The following is a 26,911-nucleotide window of genomic DNA, read 5'->3' on the forward strand; positions in this document are numbered from 1 at the left end:
TTATGTATGCTTTGGTTTATTTGATTACAGCAAAACATATGACAACTATCTAAGTAAGAAAAATGATGCCTTTATGGAGAACATTCTAAAGGAAATTAGCTCGTATTCTTATTATGCATGGGATAAACCACAAAAATGCCCCTGCATCCAAGTCCGTTCACCTGGAATCGAACCAAGGTCGAATTACCAGCAATCAATGATTTTACCGCTCAGTGGAGTGAAACTGACTGTGACAGAACATGCAGATTTAGGACTGTTTGGAAGAAAGTGATTATGAAGAAACGCATGATGGAAAAATGAATTACTGTAAAAAATTCAAACACACAATTGGTATTTCATGCCCCTGGCATAAACCAAAACAGAAGACAAAACTTTACGAAATTGGGTCAGGGGCTGACATAAACACGATGACCTGACGAGTAAAGCCAATAGTGGACTATTCATAGATGATCTCGCTTCTATGTTACGAACTCCTATATCTTCCATCATCCAATCTGCAATGGTTCATTTTGATTCATCATCATTACTGTCACCACCTTTAAGTCTTCCAAAGTTATCATTGTTTGTTTGATTAAGAAAGGCTAAATTATACTGTACAAACATTACTTCTGTTATACACCATGTTCATAAAAATTCTTATTCAGCCATTATTTTAGCAACCTTGGTTTTAGACATTCACTGCCAATTACAAAAATGTTTTAACTGGCGCAAAGATTCATATTTTCGAATTTTTTAATTAAAAAAGTTTTTTTTTTTATAAAACACAAAATCTAACTTTTTAAGAAAATTTTGTAATTGACCAACATATTTAATTTCAAAATTTGTAATATTTGATGTCATTCTGAATTTGCATTGAGGGATAGATTAATATATAAATTAAAATAATTTCAGCCTGATTTTTTTTTCATTCTTAAATGCCATTCGATGAAATTCTTTTGTGATTGACTGCCCTTAATTTACAAATTTGTTGGTTTTGCACCATTTGGCATGGCACAAGAATTTTCACACAAATATTTCATAAGTTTTCAAGCCTAAAAATGCGTTATTAATATTCTCATGTTTTATTACTTTAGAATCACATTATGGTAATGATGCAAAATATTCATTACGGTAAAAGTGTTTTTCATTTTTAATCAATGCAAATAATACTATGAGTTGGCTGCGTGTCAGTACTAAAGCCTGTGTTTTTCAGTACTAAATGTGTTTTCTGGAATACAAGATCAATTAAAAAAACTATTGATTAATATTTTTCACAATAATCGGCATAAAAATAGAAATTGCATAATCTGATAACATTCGAAACCTTTTTCTAAACGATGTTTTATTTTTTATTATGAACAAATGCAAACATTTTGCTCTTCAACTTGTGTGTGGCCCCTGAATACATTACACGATTTTAATATGAAGTATCTCGGTCAATTTTTATTAGACTGGAGACAGACTTTTTATGTTTAATGTTTTTATATTGAGTATGGAATTTTCCTAAATATAAGAACAGGGACCAGAGGAGAGTTAAAAAGTTAGATATTGTATTTTATATAAAAGTAATTTGTTTAAATTTAAAATTGCCAAAACATAATTTTTTGCATCATTAAAAAATTTTTATCTCTGCAAATTTATGTCTGCAAATACATACCATCGCTTTAAAAAATAAAGGCCAGATAAGAACATTTGTGAACACGGTATATAGTTGTGTTGTTATCATATATTATTCTTCATTTTAACAGTGTATTAGAATTTATTAGTACGCATTATTTGGAATGAACTTATAGCTTTAAAAAAAAGGGTTGGGAACACTCAGATGTATTCTTTATAAAATAACAGTAACTGCTTCCCTAATTAAAGATACTTTGCTTACAAAAAGGTTTTTCACGGTCGCTGTAATTTCTTAAAACTAGGGAAATCTGTACAAGGGATGTTTCCAAAGTTTTATAAATTTAGGTATATTTCTTTTATTTCATCAATAATATAAAGCAGTTTTTCAACATAATCCTCATTTAATTAAACACAATTAGCCCAACAAAAAAAAAATTTTTATAAGCCATCCTCAGAGAATTTTATGGGTGTCTCCTCTATCCATTTATTTATGCGATAGTTAAGGTTCATTATCAGATTGCATGATATTCCCTCTATGAATGTGTCCATGCTTTTCAGATCATACTCTACAACACTGATTTTGGGTGCCATTACAGATGACCAGTAGTTGCTTATGGGCTCTGCTGCTAATCATTTTATGTCATATTCTATTATGTAGCTTTCACATTCATTGGCTGTTTCCTCCATAGACTATTTTAGTGGTCAGCAGCATATAACACAATTCCTTTCCAATAGGAAGCAAATATAAAAATATATACTTATTAATAGTACTGTCTTTACGTACTTCATGTATGAATAGTAGATAAATAACACTTTGTTGTAATAAATTTTAAACATTAATGAGCAGTGGAATTTTTTATTTATTTTTTAATAAAGTTGTTCAGATTCTCGTTATTGGTATACTTGGCAATATAATAAATTATGAAATTATGTTTTTCTTTAGATGTGGCACAGAAAACAGCTTACCTCTGATTTGCGAGCTTATTCTCTTTTCATAATTCAGCCAGTTCTGTGGATAAAGTTTAAAATTATTAATAAATATATACTGCAGAATTAAGCATATATTAAGAAAAAAAATGCAAATTGAAAGAAAGTGAATATACACTTCACTGAAAATAATGAAATTGCCAGAATTGAGTACTCAGTAATTCTAGGAAAGAAATGAATAAATCACTCAATAGAACTGATTTTATCTGCATATGCCCAGCAATTCAGTACATTGCTCATTAACAATAACTAGTCATCATATAGTGTCATGCAGTGTGAGAATGATGTCTCATCATACTTCTTCAAATTGATGGCATAAAATTACAACATCTTTTGGTTGTTGTGGGAGGTAAAGGGTCTGTCTTCTCATTTGGTTTCACACATATTTGATTGAAGGCAAATCCAGTGATCCGGTCACCATCGGCTGCGTGATTGTCTCTCTGTGAGGATGATGAGAGACAATTATACAGCTGGTGTGCACTCATGTATTGCCCTGGTGGAAGATTCCAATTGAAACTGTAGCCATGAAGAGAATTGTGATAAGCTTAACTACCTCATATGCATATTGTCATCTTGTTAGTTTATCCACGATAAACACTGGTGCTGTGCGAATGTCATAAGATGCTCTGCCCCACATCATAATATCAAGTAAAATCTCTCTGTTGCGTTGAGCTAAATGTGGTCTTAAGCACATCTGCTATTGCATCCCCACACCAGTACTTGACCATAATCGGTAAAACGACAGAAGTGGAATTTGTCATTGAAGACTAACACATCTATTCAGCTTCCCAGTTACACCAGGACTGGCACCAGCAGAACCAGTTGAGGTGCTACGGAGTGAGTGATTATTATATCAGTTAAAACAATGGAAGATAGTACACTATCTTGGATGTCCGGTATTAGAAATTACAAGAACAAGCAACACATGGAGAAAGAAGGTGGATTATATTCTTTAAAGTGAAACCAGTATACTAAGGTTAGTTAAGGTACTGCTTAGATTGCATTTGGGATGGGACCAACTAACAGAATGCGTTGTCTGGTACCCTACCAGATATTTAAATGATAGCCTGGTTTTAGAAACTGTTTCTGCCAAAAAAGAAAAACAAAAAGAATTACATATTTGAAAAGTGACAGGAAAAATGGATTTTAGTACAGTATTTTGAGACCTTGAGAACACTGCTTGACTGCCATACTACATAGGTGAAGGCTTAAAGACGATTGACATTAAACAATTACTTAATAATAAGCTAATGATAAGCACTTAATACAAATTAGTTAGTTAAAGATAAGTGCATTGACATCTTATCTGGCTTAAGATGTCAAAAGATTTGATCAGAAAAAGTTACTCGATATACCTGATAAGTGATGATAAGTGTTTGATAATGAGTTAGTTAATTAGTGAAAACGAGCAGACTGGCATGTTGCCTTGGTAAAGACTTATCTGAAAAATTTACTTGATAAGCGCATTGATCTGATCTGTTATCTAGATGATGGCATAAAGAAGTTTGTCCATACTAATAATAATGGGTATATATGTTATATATACAGGGTGATTCTATGATTATGGGACAAACTTGGAGGGGTAGTTGAGCATACTAAAACATGCATTTTGTGTAGGGTCTAAAGTGACATTTTAAGGCACAAATTCAAAAATTAACACAAGAGGAAAAATGAGTTTATTTACAAAATCAAAGCAAAGCACTTCTTTGCAGCAATACACTATTCCAAGAAATGTTCAAAGGTACAACCACCAACAGTAATATGAACTACGGCTGTGACTGACTGGCAATGGAATAGGTAGAGGGTGGTAGTGAGCCAGGCAAACCGCGATCCGATTGCATCAGCAGAAGAATTACTTGGGTGCAAATTTGGCAGGGCGATGGATTGGGCATGGTGGATCAGTCCGACGGCCACCCCATTTTCCAGATTTATCCAGCATAGATTTCTTTTTATGGGGGCATATGAAGGGCATTATTTACCAGACTCCCGTTGACTCGCTGGAGGACCTCATTGCACGAATATCCATTGCGGCAGCATGCATACGCAAAATGCCTAAGATTTTCCGAAGTGTTCGGCGAACTCTTCTACGATGCTATCAAGCATGTATTACTGCTGGTGGTCGCAATTTTGAATATTTCTTGTGAATACTGTATTGCTGCAAAGAAGTACTTTGTGTTGATTTTGTAAATAAACTCATTTTTCCTTCCGTGTCATTTTTTTGCATTCGAGCCTTAACATGTCACTTTAGATCCTATTAAGATATAAAAATACATGTTTTAGCATGCTCAACCACCCATCCAAGTTTGTCCCGTGATCATAGAATCACCCTGTATGTACGGATGTTAGTACATATGTATGTGCATGTATACATACATACATCTATGCACATATACAGGGTGAATCTGAACAAGAGAGCCAAACTTTAGGAACGCAGCTATACAAGCAATATTTGTCATTTAAAATTTGGGTGGAATGCAAAAGGCAAGCTGCTGGGTGGCATTGTAAATGGTATAAAAGGGTTGTTCCTCGCAACCCATGGCATTTTCTATCGTAGATTGGCGAGATGATGACTGTTTATACAAGCCATGAAATTTCCAGGGCAATGGATTGATGGAGATGGTCCCACAGCTTGGCCACCAAGATCACCGGATCTCTTCATATTTGAACATTTTCCTACAGGGCCATATGAAAAGCCTAATCTATGAGTACATAACTGAAACAAGTTTAAGTTTCTCATTGAAACAAAAATATGGATTTAGTCTCCAGAATCGCTGTTGTTGCAGGTGATATTTGGGAAATGTCTGGTGTCTTCACAAATGTGTGTCAATCCCTATCCTGCAGGTGTGAAGCCTGCATTACAACTGGCGAAAGGTCTTTTGAGCAATTTCTATGAGCATGTTCTGTTCATAAAATGAACATATGAGCATGTTCTGTTCATAAACTGAAGCATCCCTTCTCATTCTTGCGTTGATTCTTTAAATGTTCCAGCGAAAAACTACCTTTTAACTTCTCATCGTTCGCATTCCAACCAAACATTCTATGACGAATATTGCTCGTATAGCTAGTTGTATTCTATCACCCCATAAAGTCTTGGCCCCTTGCTCAGATTCACCATGTACATATACATATATACGCACATGGATATATACATTTCTGAATATGGTTTCGATAACAGAACAGTACCTAAAAATGATATTAAGAAAATAATGATAAATTGGAAAGTGAATTTTTACTTGATTGCAATATACAAAATTAATCATTACAGATTCAAAATTAACAGCACCTTTTTAATTCTTAAATACAACAAATAAATAATACTTAAATATTAAATTAACAGTATTTTTTTTAATATTTCAATTGCATACCCTATTTCCATCTTGATCCAGAAAAGTAAGACCAAAGTAATCCTTTTCCAGAAGATTGAGTTGATCTGCTATTAACTTTGCCAGATCAGCACCTTTGGCTCTTCTCTAAAAATGCAAAATAATTTATTGAAATGCTGAATTTAAAATATTGAATTGAAAATTATTGAAATTTTTATTTTGAGAAACAGTTGCTTTGCATTCCTATCTTAAGCTTTTCCATGAATTTTGTATGTAAAGATGCGGTGCATTTTGTTTTTAATTAATCAAAGCATATAAATATTTTTACAGTACAAAGTCTGTAATCCGGATGTCCATTATCCAGGATGATATAATCCGGACCTCAAAGCCACAAACTTTTTTGTATGCTTTACACATGCGCGTAACACGTTTACGCACGCGCGTTTAATGTTTACGCATGCTCGTTTAGCACAAAAAAAGGAAGCAACTTAAACAACTTACATTGAAAGAAATGTTTTGTAAAGTAAACAAATAAATAGTAAACTTTTTTTTTTTTTTTTTTTTAAATTTTGATACCTTTTAGATCATAATTGCTCTTCACTTCATAAATTACAGTTTCATATTTTTAATTGTATAATTTCTGCATGCCATCTTACCTGATTTAAATTGATGATCTATAATCCGGAATCGCCGAAGTTCCGACGAGTTGGGATTACGGACTTTGTACTGTATTCTGTGGGATTCCTACTTTGCTGAACTTCTTATGCCCTCAACACTGAAACTATTAATTTATTGGCTCATCCTTTAAATAAGGTGGTTTTTTTTTCCCTCCCAACTGCATGAAAGGAATGGCATAAACTACCTGTACCAACTAGCTTTAAATGTAGTCATTTTACCTTGTTTTTATTTTGAGTGCAAATTTTAATGAGCGCAGTTCCATTTTAACAATTATTTTTTTAAGGGAAATTCTAAAGGTATGTTATTTTGCTGTTTTTAAATATTTTGTGATACTGCTGTTAAATTGAATTTTACATGTGGTTTAAGTGCGAAGAACCTGATATTGAATAAATAAAGGTAACACACAAAACGTTAAAAAAACGTCCCTTTCGGCGTAGTGTAAAATCTGAAATTATATATATAAATATGTATATAAAAATCTGAAAGCTTTCAGATTCCCTTTGAATGTAATGTAAAAATCTGAAAGCTTTCAGATTTTTACATTACATTCAAAGGGGAGTTCTTTTAACATTTTGTGTGTTGCCTTTATTTATTCAATATCATGTTCTTCGCATTTAAACCACAGAATTCAGTTCAAGCGCAACATCGCAAAATAATTTAAAAATGAGGATATCTTTAGAACTTCCGATACATAGTCTCGCGCGCTGGAGATAATTCCCCACCCCCGAACAGTGTTGCCATTGCTTCCCTTGAAATCGCTGAGTTTCTTAATGGAAAACTCGTTAACGTTTTACAGAATATGAAATAGATAATAAAACAAATTCGAAGTTCGGGCTTCCAGAAGCCCATATTCGAGTGGAGGACAACTTATTGAAAATTTGATGTCTCTAGGTACCGTTGTTTTTTCGCAGTGCGAGAAACATACATACATTCATGCAGATTCTTCATCATTTAATTTTTTTAAATATAATGCAGGGCTCTAATATTTGGTGGCAACAATTTGAAAAGTGAACCTACGTTTATAGTGAATCAACGCAAAATGCCAAAATGAAATTAATTGCGTTTCTGGGTTAACGCTCTTTGGGATAAAAAAAAATCTGAAAGTTGCAGATTCTTTTACACTTTTTTTTTTTTTTCCTTTTCTTTTCATTTTAATTTATGTAAATAAACCGTAGTTTAGTAATAATTCGATGAGTTCTGGAGAATCATCTTTAAGAGAAGGAATACAACGATTATCATTCTCAGATGCAAGTAAATTTTATTATGAAATGTTTATTTAGATTTATAATAATAAGAAGCACCTACGTCCAGATCACATTCAAAATCTGTTCCATCCAGCATGCGTACTCTGCAGGGAACTGTCTTGGAACGGTTTCTCGTTTTGGGTTTCCTTTTGGTATTACCGTAATGAGAATCGAAATCACTTATCACAGCTCCACTTTCAGTTATGGTAAGAGATGTATCCATACTTCTGCGAGAGCCGGTGAATGAACTTGGCGGCAGTGCACCTAAAGCCTAAGAAAAGAACATTTAAATGAATTTCAGAATATAACCTAAAAGCTAAGATTAACTAGTTTATTAGAGGAAATATACGTCAAATATGTATGCTTTTAAAAATATCACGCATATTTTAGTGTCTCTGTGCAATTTTGGAAGAAAGAAAGAAAAAAACTAAACACATCACAGACAGTATGTCTCACAGAATGTCTGTTCTCTCGGCCGTTAGTCATGGGAGGGCGTTGAGATCCTGCATGCTACAAAACCGTACAACCAACATCACGGACCATTAGTCAGGAAATGGACATGTTTGCAGCACGCCTAGTACCACTGGTACGGTGCGTCGACGTTTGCAGCCGCGTGGAGTATCAAACACAACTTTGTCTTCCCTTGACAATACGGCATAGAGAAAGAGAGGGCAACTCTGGTGCGCCGAACGTCAAGCTGGATACAGGAGTGGCACAAGTGGTCTTTTCAGACGAATCTTGGTTCTTCTTGCAGTATTCTGATGGCCGTATACGAGTCTGGAGGCTCCGAGGAGACCACACGTCGCCTGCTTGCATTCGATATCGGCACCTTGTGTGATGGTTTGGGTAGCCATTGGGTACATGACACGCACATCTCCAGTTTGTATCGACGGCAATTTGATCGCAGATCGAGACAGTTCTGGCATCTTACGTCCAGTGGTTGTGCCCTATCTTTGAGGTCTGCCAAACGGCATGTTTCAACAAGATAATGCAACACCACATGTTGCTCGTATATTCTGACCTTCCTCGATACACAGGGTTACAGGGTATTTGATTACTGCTCTGGCTTGCACGGTCTCCAAGTTTGTGACCCACTCAAAACATCTGGTCATGGGTTGCTGAAAGATTGGCCCGCCACTCCTCTCCGTCTAATACGGTTGATGAAGTGTGGCACAGACTTGAAGCAACATGGAATGAGTTGCCTGTTTCTGTCATACAAGCCCAGTAGACTCCATGCCTAACCAGGTAAGGGCCGTTTTAAATACCAGGAGGGGGCAGCTGTTTCTACCAATTTCGCACCCCTGTAAACCCCCAAACTGCTTACAAATTTAATCATTTTATCGGCCTGCCATACTGTTTACGTAGGATAAATATCTTTTTTTTTTTTTTTTGTATTTGCTTTCCTTCATGGTGTTGAATTTTAATGGCCAGCAGTGTAAAACAACACAAAAGAGCAAGAAAAGGAGAGATAGTATTTTTCAGAGCAGAAGAGAAAAGTAGAACTACCATATTCACTCGAAAATAATATCTCCGCGAATATAAGACTCTCGGTACATTTTAAAATAAATTTTTACGAACTAAAAGTTCAGGGGATGTCTGCAGGGGTGGCCATAAAGAAACTGCCTTAGTTTTCGAATCCCTAGCGGCTTATCCTCTCAACCAACTGAAATGAAATTTCAAATATTATTATTAAGGTATGTGGTGAGATTATGATGATTTTAAACAACAGAGTTCTCACGGTTACGGTTAAAAAGAAAAAAATTTAGAAACTTTCGAATGCAAATTTATCAGCACATTGAAAAACTGTAAATGGCGTTGGAAACAGACACGTATGACGAAAATTGCCAGCATAAGACATTTGCAAAGAACAGCATTGTAAAAGACCAATGGCAACACAACAGAGGACAGGAAGCAGAGAGATCTTCATAACTACATCAGACCAATAAAATAAAATTCACGTTTTATTGAAATAAATAACAACTTATGCAAGGTAAACAACTATAAATAGTTCAGAGGAAAAAAAAAAAAAAAAAAAAAAAAAAACCAGAGACAAGGGATCATCTTATTAAAATGCCGGCAAACACAATAAGAACAACTAACAAACACTTACAACAATAAAAAACAAATAACTACAAACCTAACCCAACAAAATATAAAATTAAAAAATACATAAAATACACCAAATGAACAAATAAAAACAGCACACACCACTGCAAAAACATATGGAAACCAAAATACAATAAATAAATAAATACAAATATTTACATATATTCACAACAATATAATGAAAACTATAAAAAGTATTCGTGTAATGAACTCATTTTGTAAAGCATTGAGCCCTGAATTTAACACTTGATTCCCAACCATTTCGACACAGCTTACCATTGTACGGAACTCCCTAAACGTTATTATAGAGGCCCTTTCCTTGGGTAGTTCTTTGTTGTAACTTCGGATAGTCCCAGTGTGGGGAGTGACGAAAATGACGAGACTTTATTTGCACTTTCAAGGAGCTATTCGTGAAATTAAGGAGAAATGAGGTACTGTCGAAGCTCTTGGCAGTGTCCGGAAAGGGAGTTGTACATCACTTGTCAATATATACAATGGATTAAAAAAGTATTGACAATTACTTGTAATTTATCATATTAGCCAGCAAAGGAAATATTTGATAGTTTTAGCTGGTCATAACGAACACAGGAGGTAATAAAACACAAATCTAATGAGACTTTCATTTTAATATGCCTTTTATACAAAATATTCAACAAAAGCGTAAATTTGCATCTCAAAAAAGTATTGGCAAAGTTCTAACTGCTATGCAAATTTTGTTCTATTGAGGTCATGTGTTTTAGACTGATAAGAAATTCTGTTAGTATAATGTTTGCAGGGCTACTTCAAAACTTTTAAAACATTATTTTGCTTATAAGATATTTCTCCCGCCTTCCTAGCGTGCTTTCGTGGTGTGGTGATCTGCACGCTGTGCCGGTATTCCAGAGGTCCGTGGTTCGATTCCCAGCGAAGGCGTTTGCTAATTTTTCACCCTGCCTGCTTCCAAAAATACCTAATGTCCCTACATGCTAATACCGTGATAAAATGGCTTCAAAGTCGAAGGAAGGAACTGGATGTTAATGCTTAAAACGTGATTATTTAGGTCAGAAATGAGGGTTAACTTATAAGGTATTTCTCCCACTTCCCTAGCGTGCCTTCGTGGTGTAAAGGTAGCACGCTGGGCCGGTATTCCAGAGGTTCGTGGTTCGATTCCTGGCGAAGGCGGTTGCAGATTTTTCATCTTTTCTGCTTCCAATTAACCTAATGACTCTACAAACTTATCATAGGAATATAACTAAACATAAGTTTATTTACTGTTAGCGTTGTAAAAATGTTCAACGAGACAAGATCGAGTGGACGGTCTCGAATATTTTCTGCAAGGGAAAATATGCATTATCAAAGGGGTTAGGAAAGACCCTAAAATAAGTGCACCCCAATTAGCCAAAGGTGTTGCTAATACTTCCATAAAACTTTCAATGTACAGATTATACGGAATTTTATACTTGAAGGGAGTTATTATGGAAGGGAAGCTAGAAAGAAGCCTTTCATTTCAGAAATAAACAGGAGAAAGAGATTAGATCTTGCAAAATCTCGTTAATTTATCAGACGTGTTTTGGAACACAGTTTTTTCTCCGACGAATCGAAGTTTAACATTTTCGGGAGTGATAGACGACAATATGTGTGGAGAAAGCCAAACACTGAACTGGAAAAACAGCATTTAACCCCGACCGTGAAACATGGTGCATGGAGTGTCGTAGTTTGAAGCGGTATGGCAGCAAAAAGAATCGGTAACCTGTGCGTCATTCATAGTATGATGAGAGCACGTACGTACACTGACATATTGCGCTATAACTTGAATTTCAGTGCCCGAAAACTTGGCTTAAGAACATCATTCGTGCTTCAACAAGACAATGATCCTAAGGATACAGCGAACCTCACCCGAGAATTGTTACTCTATAACGTTCCTCGCCAGTTAAAGACACCACTTCAATCCCCTGACATACCATGTTGTTCAATAAGTTCGCGAAACGGAAATGAAGAAACCAATTTTTATTTGTAAAAATGACTTTATTTTTCAACGTAGTTTCCCTCAACTTCAATACATTTATTCGGACGGTCTTCTAATTTATGGATCCCTTGACTGTAGTGGATTTTCGGCAGCTCTGCAAAATATCCCTCCACGGCAGCTATTACCTCTTCGTTTGAAGAAAATCGTTTTCTACGGAGATATTGTTTGAGGTGTGGGAAGAGCCAGAAGTCGGAGGGAGCTAAATCTGGCGAATAGGCTGGATGTTGCAACAATTCGTACTTCAATTCAGTTATTTTAGAAATGGTTTTTTGAGTTGTGTGCGTAGGTGCGTTATCTTGGTGGAAAATGATTTTCTTCTTCTGTAACCCGGGTCTTCTTTCACGAATGTTTTCGTCTAATTGATTCAAAAGGTTACAATAATAATCCGAATTAATTGTTTTGCCAGTTTGAAGGTAATCTATAAACAAAATTCCTTTCGCATCCCAAAAAACTGATGCTAACACCTTCTTGGCTGATTTTTTACACACGAACTCGCTTCGGCACCGAAGAGCCGGGTTCACACCACTCCTTAGCCTCCTGTTTTGATTCATGATGGTAGACCCAAGTCTCATCCATTGTGATAAATCGACGGATAAAGTCGCTTTTATTCTTCTTAAAACGCTCGAAATGTTGCTGGCAAAGTCGCATCCGAATGTGTTTTTGCTCCATCGTTAGAGAATGCGGCACCCATTTTGCACAGAGTTTTTTGAAACCCAAATAAACACTCAAAATATTGCTCACTGTGCCCAATGAAATGCCTAAAGCTTCTGTTAAATCTCTTTCAATCAATCGACGGTCTTCCAGTACCATATCTTGTATTTTTCCGATGATTTCCGGTGTTGATGCAGTTTTTGGACGTCCCTCTCGCGGATCGTCTTCAAGGCTGGTACGACCACTTTTGAATAAAGTAGCCCACTTGCAAACCACTGTTTTTGAAGGAGCAGATTCACCCAACACATTCACCATTTCGGTATGAATTTCCATTGCCTTTAAACCTTTCTAACTGCACATTGCTCAATTTTATCCATACCTGAAGAAAGGCACAACACATTAAATATAAAGGGCGGTTAAACAATGAATAAATTAACAGATCGAAATGAAACTTTTGACGTGTTCCTAAGAAAGAACAAATATGAAAATGGCGTCGAAGTTTTAGGTCTAATATTGATGAATTGATAGCGCTTCGCGAACTTATTGAACAACCTTGTACATCCAATTGAAAATTTATGGCACAAATTGGACGTAGAAGTCAGGAAAAGTAAAATTTCGTATAAAGATGAAGTTAAGCGTATACTCCTGCAAGAATGGCACAAAATTCCTAATAGTACAACCAAACCTTTGGTTTTCTCTATGAGAAATAGATTGCAAGCTGTTATACATGCAAAAAGTATGAATACAATTAAATTTTGTTCTCACATTTTGCTGTATGATCTTGCCAGTATTTTTTTGAAGTGCAAATTTACGTTTTTGTTGTATATTTTGTGTAAAAGGCATATCAAAAAGAAAGTTTCATTAGGATTTGTGTGTTTATTACCTCCAGTGTTCGTTATGTCCACCTAAATTGTCAAGCATTTCCTTTGTTAGCTAACATGATCAATTATAGGCAACTGCCAACACTTGTTTTACCCACTGTAGATTCACAGCACGCGCGCGATAAGCAAAATTCAATAAATCAAATGCACTACTTTAGCAGAAAGTGAAATACACCGTATATATGAATAAAGATATAAGGAAATATACATAAGCCCATAGAAGAGAGTCCACCAAGACAGTTGGGGCGACTCCTCGGAAATGAAGCAACACTAAGTTCAATTGTCTTGTCGAATTTTGAGATCTGCAAATGGTCTAATATGGAGATCTTCCCGGCAAAGTTCGCAACATAGCAGCTTGAGCCACCGCGAAAGAAGTTTTAGTTAATCTTGCAGAGATATTTAGTCCCTTGTGGTTGCAATTTTGAGATCAGGACGAAGAGAATTGTTCCGAATGAAGCCAGGTGCCCTCGTGATGGATACCTTGTAGTCGCTTACTATCTTTTACGGTTGCATTTGGCCTTGTAGGCGAGGCGTGAGTTCAAGTGAGTGTGAACGGGTTAGATCAGAGTTCAGTAGATAGGTTAACTACGCTGGGGTTGTTGGGAATCAAGCGAGAACAGGCCTCAATAACTCTTTAGCTGTTAGGTCATTGATGTTCCTACTCATAAATAATAGTAGCTATCTTGGATTCCCTATGCATTTACAGTAAGACAAACGTCATGAGTATTATTGCCTGTAGAATTTTGGCCTTGTATAGATTAATGGACTGTGTTATACTGTAACTGTTCACAATCTGCCATTGAGGAAAAAAATATGCGTGTAGAATATGCCACCCAGCGGGTATAATAGTGACGGTAACTACCATACGGATGGAAATGTGTTCGAATCTAGGAGAAGGCATGGATGTTTGTGTATAGTGTCTATGCGGCAAGAGGGTATTCAAAATACACTGTGAGCCAAAAGCCCTCTTGAGTGTCGCACATGGAAGCGATGTAGCACCAGGGTGCCTGGGTCAAGGCCCCTACCCCTTGTCGAACATGCAGGTTGTTTTGAATGTTGTCATAAGTAACTAACATAATTTTTTTTTAAAATTATGATGTTATAATTTTTGAGTAAAAGGAGAGTGAGATAACTGGTAATTCTAGCAGAAATAAAGTGTGCGCCGAGTTCCAATAAAGAACTAAAAATGCCATCTGGGAAAGATGAGAAAAGGGAAACGAGTTGGCTTTAACCCGAGTCTAGAGATGCATTTAATACATACATACATACAATATAATACAGATAGTGTGAATGAACTGGTGCGCTTATTATAAGTCACAAATGTACCATACAGATAAAGCAAGTCAATTTAAATAATATGTGTACTAAGTATGGCCATAGGCCGTTTACAATTATTTGGGTCATTCACATCATAATCGTAAACCCTTAATAACAGGGTTGTTGATACTTGGAAGGTTAGCATAAAAATTCCGACAAGCCGGCCATAAAAATATTTCATTTGTTCAATGACTAATTCATCATGAAGCTTTTTATTTCGAACGTACCAGGGCGAGTTGGTGATCTGTCTTAGGCACATCAAGTATAATGTCGTATGTACGCATGTAGTCTTATGCATATCGTTTATGTACTATGCAGTTCTTGGTATTGATGTTGTAAGTATGTAGGGCAAATATATTATATATCCGTACGCATTGAGTGGTCTGCACTAACTATTGCTTATGTTCTATGTACTTCTAGTCCTAACACTTCTTGTCTTTTGTACTTCTCGTCCTAGTATTATGTATTATATTATGTATTCTAGTATTATGTATCCTATTGTATTATGTAATCCTTGTATTACGTACTTCTTATGCTTGTCTTATGTATTAAGTGGTCTGCATTAAGTATTATGAAAGTAGTCCAAATGTATTCCGTCCCCCTGGATTTCCTCTTCTAGTGGGCAGACCTGCAGATCGGAGGAATTGCATTGGGTCTGGGTGCAAGGCGTGAGGCTCTCATGTGGCCCCTTGGGGTTATTCTCTAGATGGTTGCAGGGCCAGGGTAACACCCGAGTAGTCATAGAAAGCCGTCTGGGTACCCTGTCCTGGTGTCACCTGTCTTAGGCACAATTTTGTGCCTGCTGGGTAATTATTTCCTATATGAATTACATGAATATGGCCAAGCCGTGTAGGCATAACATAGTATGGGATGCAATAAAGTTTTATAAATATGCAACTTGTTCTCTATTGAAGGTACACTGTTTCGAGAAATTAAGGGGTGAAAGTGTACCTTTACTAACTCGAAACATTTTAAGGATAGATGTTACGTGTGAGTACCATGAGAAAGTCTTCCTGAGGATCACCACAAGATAAAATGTCCTCTTGAGAGGTAAGGCAAAAGGGATGGAAGACCTTCAGACCACCCCTACCCCGGGGCGTTCTTCCTCAAAATTGGGACGGAACTGCACATTTATTGCGGAAGGACTGTACCTGTCTGATCAATTACGAATCTCTAATGTGCCGTCCACCTGTCTGTAGAATATGAAAATGAAACAACTTCAGAGCTCAGTCAATTAAATAAATAGGAGGATTTCTTTACACTTAAGCTTTCTGCTTGTTTGAATACGACAAAGCACAAGATGGTTATCTACCTAAAGGAAAGGGATATCTTCGTGCGGGACTTTCCAAGGGATTGCACTTGAATGCATTATTTCATATGGCAAAGCAAAGTAGGGCTGTCAATCTAAGGAGAGGAGCTGCTTTTATGGAGGATGTTCAAAGGGAAAGTGGCTCGAATGTAGGTTACATATGGGGGAACCATAATAATATCCATTTAGCCAGTTCGTTCACCGGACTCAAACTCGAATCGAACTACCAGTTTTCAGCGGTTTTAACCACTCGGCCACTGGTGGGCTTACAGCTAGCTAAATATCATTTTCCTTAAAACGAAGTTTGGATTTTCTTAACTTTTTCTATGACATATCCGTAAGAAATTGAAATTACTCAACAGATTTCCATACAAATTAAATAGTGGACTACTAAATAACCTTCTGTTACATAAATCAACTTTCAGTTACTATTTTAAAATATTTCTTGGGGGGGGGAGGAAATGCAATCATCCCATTCAGATGTTTCATTCATTTTATACCATGTGGTTTGTATATTACAGCACCTTTTGTTTAATTTTTATTTATTTCGTGTGCCTTCGAAATATTGACAATATACAGGATGATTCAGAATTCATAAGACAAACTTTAAGCTGTGGTAGAATACAATACAGCAAACATTTTTTCTTTTTCAGATTTCTTTTGCATAGAGTGCAGATGATGCTATGAAGTAAAGACACAAAAAATAAGACATGAAAAATAAATTATTTATTTATAGCATCATTAACAAGTACTTTTCTTTTACAGCAGTATTTACAATAATAGCTTAGAATTGGTTTACGAACAGTAATACATGTTAGCAGCATCGACAAAGTGATTGGCATACAGTTTCAAAGACACCAATATTTCTCACACACAAGCAACAGCAATAGATATTCAAACAACAAGTCAACTGGATTCTCGTAAACGAGAGCCTTCAAATTCCGCATACAAAGTTATCAAGATTTGATAACTCGGGCCAATACAGGTGGCTAGCGGAAAGGTTCCATTCATCACGCCTCAGAAATGGCATCCAAGCAACTGCGCAAATTTATGCGAAGTGACTAGCGCCCTATCATACTGAAACCATCGTCGATTACGAAAAGCAATCCAAACCACTTGAAGCAATTTGGGTAAAACATCCTAGAAAATAGGATAATGTCTACCAACTATGGCAATTACGCTGGTATTAGACATAGATCAATCATAAAGTTGTTCATGACACTCGCCTACACATTCACAGAGAATCGTTTTTAGGACCTATGTGGATCTATGGGACGTTGGATTAAGGTTGCACACACATGACATTTGTGCATATTGAAAACAACTTTGTGTGTAAAAATCCCCTCGTATGCAAATAGAGCAGAAGCTAGGAAGTTTAGATGAAGAGCTCTCTGCCGCAAAAACCACACAGAATCCTACGCGCCTTTTTTTTTAAAGTCTGAGTTTGCTTTGAGAGTGGAATGGGTGTAGGCTTTCTTTGTTTAATACTCTCCATATGGTGGACTGACTCACACCTTCGCGATGTGCCTCTTGTCCTTGCATCTAAACTGTTTTCCACAAGGTTCAAGATGTTTGCCATTCACGTCGTGGCTGCTGATAGCGTAAGAATCAATTTTAGAGAACCGCTTAACCATTTCGTGACTTGACATTTATCTATTGGGTCAAGCGTTCCTGATTCATCTCTTTGATGCTGCTCTACCACTACTATATGCAGCCCATTATGCTAAATTTATATCTGTCTCTTTGGCATTCTTAAAGTCTGCTACCACGGTAGTCGCAAATGTACTCGCAAGGTAGTCGCAAATGGTGGGTTCCCGCAGATGCACAAGCAACCAGCCACCTACTCCCGTTCATCAGCAACAATATGAGCAAATCACTTCATCGATATTGCTAATCTTGCCAGGCATATACTATTATTGTTAATACTCGCAATTTGTAGCAGTTATTATAGAAAACACTGCTGTGCAGAAATACTGGTCAACTGTGGTTAAGTAACAAATTTATATTTCCTTTCATGTCTTATTTCGTGTGCTCTCTGTATATCATTTGTGCCCATACACTCTCACATAAAAAATGCTTATGCATTCGGCCACCGCTTAAAGCTCATCCCATGAGTTCGGCAGCCTTTCTACTTAGTTCCGGAAATTCAAATCTTGAAAGTCATTGGATAATTGCATTTTTTCGTAAATTATTTATTTGTGTTATATTATATTTAAATTAAATTAAGGGCCAACTACGTTAGATTTGCGTTAGCTTCGTCTAAGTCTCTTTTAGTTAGTTCTATTTCTTATTTTGAGTTCAAGCCCGACTGGAGGCTTTGTTGTAAGCCCGAGAAAGAGGCCAACCGTTCATCTTATTTAGATTGAAATAAAGGGTAGTTAACCCTTTTTCAGTCTACGTCTTAGTTGTCTGAAGTCAGCGATAAGTCGCTAACAAGTTCACTACGTCACTCAACGTTCATTTTGTAGAGTTCCTCACTTCGGAATTCTAAGTTAATGTCGGAAGTGAGGAATCTAAGAACTGATAAGCGAATAATCGCTTGAGTTCGGTGACAAGAAACAACAAGATAGAAGGGTAACCAACCCTTTATTATTCCAATAAGATTTAACAAAACTCCGCCTGGGAGTGTACAAGCAAAGCCCGAACTTGGACTTGAACTTAAAAGACTAAGAATTAAACTAAAACTAAGATTTAACTAAAGAAGTATAGCCGAAGCTATCAAGGTTCAAATCGAGTTGGCCCCTTAACTTATTTGACTACGAAGCTTAGCAAGGGCCTGAGTACGGCCGAGCGTAATAACAGCTTTGAGAGAGAATCAGTTTCTGATTTACGCGCGTCTGCCTTTTTGGCCACTCTCTCTCTCTCTCTCTCAAAGTTGTTATTACGCTCGGCTGTACTCAGGCCCTTGCTAAGCTTCGTAGTCAAATAAGTTAAGGGGCCAACTCGATTTGGACCTTGATAGCTTCGGCTATACTTCTTTAGTTAGTTTAATTCAAATCTTAGTTTTAGTTTAATTCTTAGTCTTTTAAGTTCAAGTCCAAGTGCGGGCTTTGCTTGTATACTCCCAGGCGGAGTTTTGTTAAATCTTATTGGAATAATAAAGGGTTAGTTACCCTTCTATCTTGTTGTTTCTTGTCACCGGACTCAAGCGATTATTCGCTTATCAGTTCTTAGATTCTTCACTTCCAACATTAACTTAGAATTCCGAAGTGAGGAACTCTACAATTTAGTACAAAAAGAGTGAAGGTCTCTACAGACTGATAAATGGCATTCTTGCAATTACTATTTGATATAGAGAATAATAAATAAAAATCACAGTTTTACTTATGATGGTATGATTTTACTAATACGCTATGAATTATGCCACACCCTATATACATATCCGAAACATTTCTCATGAGAGGAATGCGTTCTTGGAGAAGGGAGCTAATTTCTGTTTTAAAGAAATTAAAAATTTAAAAAAAAAAATGAAAAAGGTCTCTTACTCTGTAACGTAGTATCAGCGTCATGAAGACAGCTAAGAAGAGGGTTAATAACTTCAGTAGGAAAAAGTGTAGGAAATTGTTAAATCAGACTACAAACTAGAAGAGAGAGGAGTAGAATATTCTGCAAGACTTTTGAAGTAAAACAGCCTCTTCCTGAAAAAGAAGGACTAAGTGGTCAGAAAAACAACGGTTACATAAAAATTTTAATAGTAGATACTTAAAAGGTTGGTTTGTTCCATGCAGTAATAAATTACAAAAGGGGGAAAGCGGAGCAGAAAGCAATCATCAGCAGAATAAGGTAAATTGCAGCCGCAATAGAAAAAGTATCAAAAAGGGAAAAAGACTTTGAAAGAAATGGATATAATTTTATTGAAAAAAGGTACGATAAAAATGAATATAATATACAAGTGCAATGTCGCAAACAAATCGCTTATTTTTTTATAAAATGCGAAAGAAAGAGTGAATGCGAAAGAATGATAGAATAATTTAGATTCCCAAGCTAATTAACTAAAATCACTTACTTCTTGCCGGTATTTCAGCTATTGGTATCAAACAGTATCAATGAATAAAATACTAAGTAAATGAGTAATATAACAATATTAGAAGAATGAAAGGAATTTTATTTCGAATTCAGTCGAAAGGAAAGTCATCTTAAAACTAATAATCCAAAATTTAACAGAGAATATTTACACTATATATACACGCTATATATTAAGCAACGGAAATTATGTATTTATGTACCTTACACAAGGAGTTACAAAACAGCAGAAAAATACTATCTCCTATCTGTCTCAGACAGAGGCGAACGTTTAGGAGGGGCGCATGCGCGTTAAGTAAACTTCGCTGAATCATTTGTAAATTTCCCTTCCCTTCTGTTATACATCTTTTTAGTTTTATATAGACTTTAAGGGGAGGTAGGGCACATCAAAGGTTTATATAGACTTTAAGGTTTTATATAGACTTTAAGGGGAGGTAGGGCACATCTTTTTAGTTTTATATAGACTTTAAGGGGAGGTAGGGCACATCTTTTTAGTTTTATATAGACTTTAAGGGGAGGTAGGGCACATCTTTTTAGTTTTATATAGACTTTAAGGGGAGGTAGGGCACATCTTTTTAGTTTTATATAGATTTTAAGGGGAGATAGGGCACATCAAAGGTTTATATAGACTTTAAGGTTTTATATAGACTTTAAGGGGAGGTAGGGCACATCTTTTTAGTTTTATATAGACTTTAAGGGGAGGTAGGGCACATCAAAGGGGTTGAGAACTGCATAGCAATACCTGACCAGAATGTAATGGGAAAGTAATGGTATCAAGGTACACGAAATGAAGGGACAGAGATTACCAGAAGTATTTTTTGGTCATAAATATTACATATATATTTTAGCAGATGATATAATTTCCAAATATTGAAGAATACGTTCGAAGTTTCCACCATTACAAGCGTGGATGGACCATGGATATGCGGACTTGGTCAAAACTTTTGCTTGAATATATGCAACAGAGAAGATGATCCATTTCTGACTCGACAGTTGTTTCACACACAACAGATTTAAGTGCTTTCCAAAGAAAGAAATCATGGCTGCTCAAATCTGGGCCAGGCTACTGGTCCATCACGCACAGTCTATTGTTGACCAAACGACACACTCAAATGTCTGCGTTTTGCGTTGTGGTATAGTGGCCGAAACCACTACACAAACCCCGGGTTGTGATGCAGGGTTGAAATAAACTTCAAGTTCTAACAATAACGCGAATTTTAATAAGATAAAACATTAATAGTTGCGATTCTTGACAGTTATGGGACTTGGATATATTTAGTCCGGTAATTTCAGAATTTTGTTACAGGAAAAATGCTCTATCGCCTTATACACGAGAAATGATCATTCTAGAAGGCCAACATGCCCATAGCTCCAAACATAAAAGTTTTCCTCTCTTCTCAGAAAACTACCTTATATATCTCTCTGTGTTTGCTTGCGCTGAAGATTCTTTCACTCATACATAACAAAGTGTCCATCTCGTGACCCTGATGAAAAGATTTCATTTACCTCTTTGTCCACTGGAGTGACCCACGAGGCTGCAACCGAAATCATTAACAAAGGCACAGGATTTCACCACTGATATGAAAACTATTGCACTCTGAAATCACTCATCCTAGACAAAGAACTTTTATGCCACCTTACCACAGCGTCTCCGCAAAACGCAGACGTGCAGGATACAACGCTATTTCGGGATCCTCCTACGGCATCAGAGATGGCATGTTGGTACTCGTATTCCTCTTTAGGCATCCGACACATTATGTTCCATAAAGCGCTTACGAGTCAATCGTGGCTTGCCCTCACTGTGCCAACCACATCTTACAGACGCATATTCAAACAGATACTACATACATATACATACAGACACTAACTGTGATGCACATTCGGAAATGATTCATGGTCCGATACATCTCTCTGTGGGAAGCGTTCTCGATAGAGTCGTTGAGCTGCTCGTGCATTGCCATTACACTAAATGCATGCCAAGGGCCGTTCCTAGTGGCGGTGCAGCCTGTAAAAGTACACGGGAGGCGAAAACCAGGGGTGGCCGGATTCTCACGATACCACGCCTAAATGTTTTTAATTCGTTAAATTCATTGCAAGTACTAGTCATATGTAAGTAATTTTTATACAATTTGTCATACATAAGTACTTAGTGAGTATGGAATAAAATTTTATTAATCATTGAGCATTTTTTTTTGGGGGGGGAAGGCTGCAATCTTAGCAAGCGGGTAGCCAATGGCCTAGGAACGGCCTTGTGCATGCCTGCGAGCTTCTTGTTTGTAGTACGTTGCATGCTTTTCTTAAAGCGAATGCTGCTCGAATCATGAAAAATTAGATATATCCCCTCCACCCTAGTCAACAGCACCACCTAGCAGCGTACGAGGACGTTTGCGGTCATTTTTTGCTCTTGCAATTCTCAATTCTTTTAATGTCCCCTACCTCCTTAGCCTGTAATATTATTTATGGAGCACTCTGTGTAGTCATTTAGGAATATGTATTTTTACCCAGTTACATCTTTAATTTAATGTTTCAGTCTATTTTTCTGATCTTTATTTGCATACATAAATATAGGTAATTGCTGCGTAATGTTGTCACTATGGGTAAAATATTCCATATTTACGCAAATTTGTGTTATATGGTGGGGAAAAAAAAAAGAAAAGAACTGTAAAAGACAAATGAAGTAATACTAGCATGTAAAATAGCTGTAGAGTAATAAATTAACAAATGTATAATATTATGGAGAAGTCAAATCACAAGCATCGGCTTTATATTTGTAAATTTTGCAGGACTCGTTTCGATGGTTTAACTACAGAACCATCTTCCTAATCTTTCCACTTAGGCAGCGGAGGAATATGGTTCTGTAGTTAAACCATCAAAACGAGTCCAGCAAAATTTACAAATATAACGCTGATTCTTCTTGTTTGACTTCTCCAATAATTATTAGGCGTGTTACTTTAACCTAAATGTATAAAATATATTCAATAAAAATGTGTCCTTCATGATTCCAGAAGAATTATATAATAAGCTTAAATAATATATTATCTCCAAGAAACTTTCAGAAGTTTTTTCGCCAGTTTAAGGCTAAACTTTCTTAAATAGAGAATAACACATTTTACGATAACCCTTCTTACATTCCATTACTGAATACAATTGCATTTCCAGTCATTTAGTTTTAAATTTGTGCCTGCTAACAAATTTAAAGTTAATTTTAAGAAATTAACTTCAAATTTAAAGTTAATTTTAATTTTCTTCCTGGGTTTGATCTTTAAAAAAAATGTTTAAATAACTAATTTTAAAGATTTTGTCAGTTTTGATCTTCTTTTGATTTTGAATTACTTTTTAATGTTTAAAAATGTATAACTTCTGTTTTTACATTTGTATTCGAATTTAAAAATGAGATTGTCGAGAATATATCTCCTAAAGTAGCATCCCTTTTAGTTGTGTTGTGTTAGTGTGTGTAAACAAACTAAATTTCAAAGATTTTTTACAGCAGAAATATAGTTTGATGCTTACTGGGAAGAAAGACGAAACACTCTCACTTAATATAGTTATTGTTAATTGATAGTAGATTGGTTTATTCCTCTTGATAAATCGATTAATCTGCGATCAATGACAGTAGCTACTTTTTCAGTACTTAAATTTTTTACTTTTTGCGATTAAAGATCTTTCTTTACAGATTTTTAAGGTTTTAACTCAATAGAGGTTTAGAAAACACTAATTTAAATACTAATTAAAATACTGACTAAAAAATTTTTAAATTCATGGTTTTAATCGAATTTTTGTTCCTTGGAGATGGTATATGAAAAGTTTTCTAATTATAAATTATAAACTTAAGTAATGTATACATATTCTTTTTTCTTCTTCTTCATTACTAAGCAACATAAAAAAAAAAAAAAAAAAAAAAAAAAAAAAAGAGTCCCCCTCCTCGCAAAATAATTTAATTTTTTGAAAATGTTTTTGCAGCAACTTGATTTCTATTTTCAACTTTTCTCTCAAAATCTACGCGGTGGACGAGGTGATTAACTGTTCTGACCTAGTTAGTCACCGGTATCCGTCAGTCACTATTTCAGATTGAATCTGTCTATTGTGGATTAACAAACTAAATTATCTGAAAGCAATAGATGCAGTTCTTAAGAATATTCGTTTCATAATTTTCAATGGGATTGATTTAATGCATTTAAATTATGATCTATCCAATTAAAAATATTCAGTATTTTCATAGAATGGCATTATATATTTTGTTATTTATTTCATACTGGCCGCTACGTGGCGAGCCTTAGTCTGGTTTTTTAAATGTACCGGAAAAATGCTTCAAGGGGACACCATTAAATTTAAAAACTGCACAGAATTTTACTCTGTATAACAACTTTATATATATATATATATATATATATATAATATATATATATATATATATATATATATAATATATATATATATATATATATAGTCCCTTTTATATATATATATATATATATATATATAGTCCCTTTTATATATATATATATATATATATATATATATATATATATATAAGGGACTACATACGAGTCCTACTACATACGAATCGGATGTGTACACTGCATAACTTCCTTGTACGGAATATTAAATTATACGCATTTTTTCTTGCATTTCATTTAAACTTATTGAATTGGAAATTAAATATACTTCGTCGATAGCGCATAAGATGCAATAGAATAAATTCCCTCTTTAAAATTCACTCTATTTGTTTACCATAGCGACACTCTGGCGCTAGATTCACTTAACATTGTTATATTTCGTTCGTATTATAACTATGTCTATGTCTTATCACTTAGTAAGAGGCAATCGACCATTAACGGCCTTTACCAATATATGATACTTGACTTTTAAATGCTTGAAGAATCGAGTAAGTTGTATCTAATAATATGGAAGTACTTGTACACATGCTGTGCTAGAACTCAGAGATTACTAGCGACGGAGGCTTCTGTGCCGCCGTCCGTAGAATAAGTAAACTTTGAACAAATGAGGTGCTCGTGTGACGCCATCTATTAGTAGGAATTCGTATTATAACTCAGAATGGACAAAATTTATATCATTTGGAGAATTATCTAATCGTTGCCACATGTTCTATTCAAATACTATAATAAATCTAGAACGATGTATAAAAGAAATTAAACAAAACAAAAAAGAAAGTTTTTCACAGACGATTCAGTATTTCTCATTCAATTAATTCAGTTCTCACTTCGCGAAAAGGCAAAAACACATAAAAACTCAAAATATCTATATTAAAAATTACGAAGTAATTCTTATTTATTAACACTTATTTCCCCGAAAAAAATTCCAGAAAGGATTAAGCATGTTTTAATTCGCAATACTAAATGAAGGCGTTATCTTTGTTGTTGCGAAGCTTAGTCTCTCTAGTTTGGCAACAAATCTACTATTCTGCTGTTTCAAATGTAAATAAATACGTATATCCGGAAAGTTTTTAAAAATAAGGCTTAACCGCATTTAAAGAGCTTTTAAATTGTTGATTATTGTACAAATATATTGCTTGCAGATTTTCCTAAAGGCATAAAAACCTTAACCGGAAGATAAGGACAACATAATTCAATCATTTATAAAGCAAAAAATGTACAATTTACAAACATATAAGAGTCAAGAAACTGAGATCACTGAGCCGGGTAACAGAGGAGCTATATATATAAATATATTTATATACGTTTGGTGTGGCCGATTGCAACCAAAATACGAGGTGCACATCTACATGTTATAGCAGTCCTATATACAAAATTTCAACGTTCTGAGGCTACTCGTTTTTGAGTTATGCGAGATACGTACGTACATACATTCGTACAGACGCCACGAAAAATTTTCGTCAGAATTAATTTTAAAGCAGTTTTATAATTTTTTTGGAGGAAAGGTGTCTTTTATTCTGTCCTTACGCACAGATATCACGCAAAAACATCGTTAAATTGCATTCGATAGCAGTCAAAATGGATATTTTCGTTGAAATATGCTGCTTGAAACTTTTCGCGATTACAATACTTCCTTTTTTCTTCGTACGAAGAAGTAAAAAATTACAATGAAATAAGCAATATCCCTTAATACAGATATCAATTATCCTAATAAATAAATTTACCAACTTCCCGTTGCCTTCTCTCGACAAACGTTCAGTATCCAAGATAAACATTAAATTGAAAAACTGCACAGTATCGTTCTCATTTTCACAAGTGGCAATATTCCGATATCAGCAACAATGGCAACAAGGAAAACTGGCTCGTATACACGTTACACATGGGGGGGGGGAGAAAACCACGAAAACGCCTATGCAGTCAGCTTGATCGCCGGGATTCGAACCCCGGACCCAGCAACCACTGCTTGACCGCTCAGCTGTTGATGGGCAAATTAAAAAGGAATGCGAAAATCAAAATTTGGACTTTGAGGTACATATGTTCGGATGGAGTATTATGTACATTCAAAATCTGGTGGATCTAACGCCGCCGTTTTTCCGCAGTACGAGAAACCTACTTACAGATATGCATACTTAGATTCTTTATTATTTTATAATACAAAGATTTTCTGCAAAATATATAGTTATATGTGACGCGATATTCATTCTTTTTAAAGAGAAAAAATGCGTGTTGTGTGGCAACAGTATCTGAAATGATTCCACAGAAATGGTGAAGATGCTGTTGAGAAACTCTGAATTAGGTCATTTCGTTTATATTTCTCCCTTTCTTTGAATGTTTTACTCTTAATGATTATAATAATAAGAACATCTCAACTTTTCTTCTCATAAACACTAGAGAGAA

The 26,911-nt window shown here is 35.4% G+C and overlaps 1 protein-coding gene across 6 annotated transcripts in view; it reads right to left on the reverse strand.

Moving 5' to 3' along the window:
• The window catches only part of LOC118189255 (protein 4.1-like), a 189,054-nt gene that overhangs the window by 95,595 nt on the left and 66,548 nt on the right, over positions 1-26,911 (reverse strand). For 3 of the 6 annotated variants that reach the window (XM_085812782.1, XM_085812787.1, XM_085812805.1), the window contains exons 2-5: positions 19,583-19,735; positions 7,890-8,099; positions 5,949-6,053; positions 2,563-2,605 (exon numbers count right to left, since the gene is read on the reverse strand). In XM_085812782.1, coding sequence (XP_085668908.1) covers positions 2,563-2,605; positions 5,949-6,053; positions 7,890-8,099; positions 19,583-19,606 — 382 coding nt within the window. In that variant the 5' untranslated portion in view covers positions 19,607-19,735. The remainder of the gene's footprint in view (positions 1-2,562; positions 2,606-5,948; positions 6,054-7,889; positions 8,100-19,582; positions 19,736-26,911) is intronic. The other 3 variants (XM_085812790.1, XM_085812798.1, XM_085812801.1) reach the window with 1 other exon arrangement.

The sequence above is a fragment of the Stegodyphus dumicola genome, chromosome 1 (assembly GCF_044657685.1).
Source record: "Stegodyphus dumicola isolate Sdum_Otavi_A_Nest chromosome 1, ASM4465768v1".
Taxonomy (NCBI): domain Eukaryota; kingdom Metazoa; phylum Arthropoda; class Arachnida; order Araneae; family Eresidae; genus Stegodyphus; species Stegodyphus dumicola.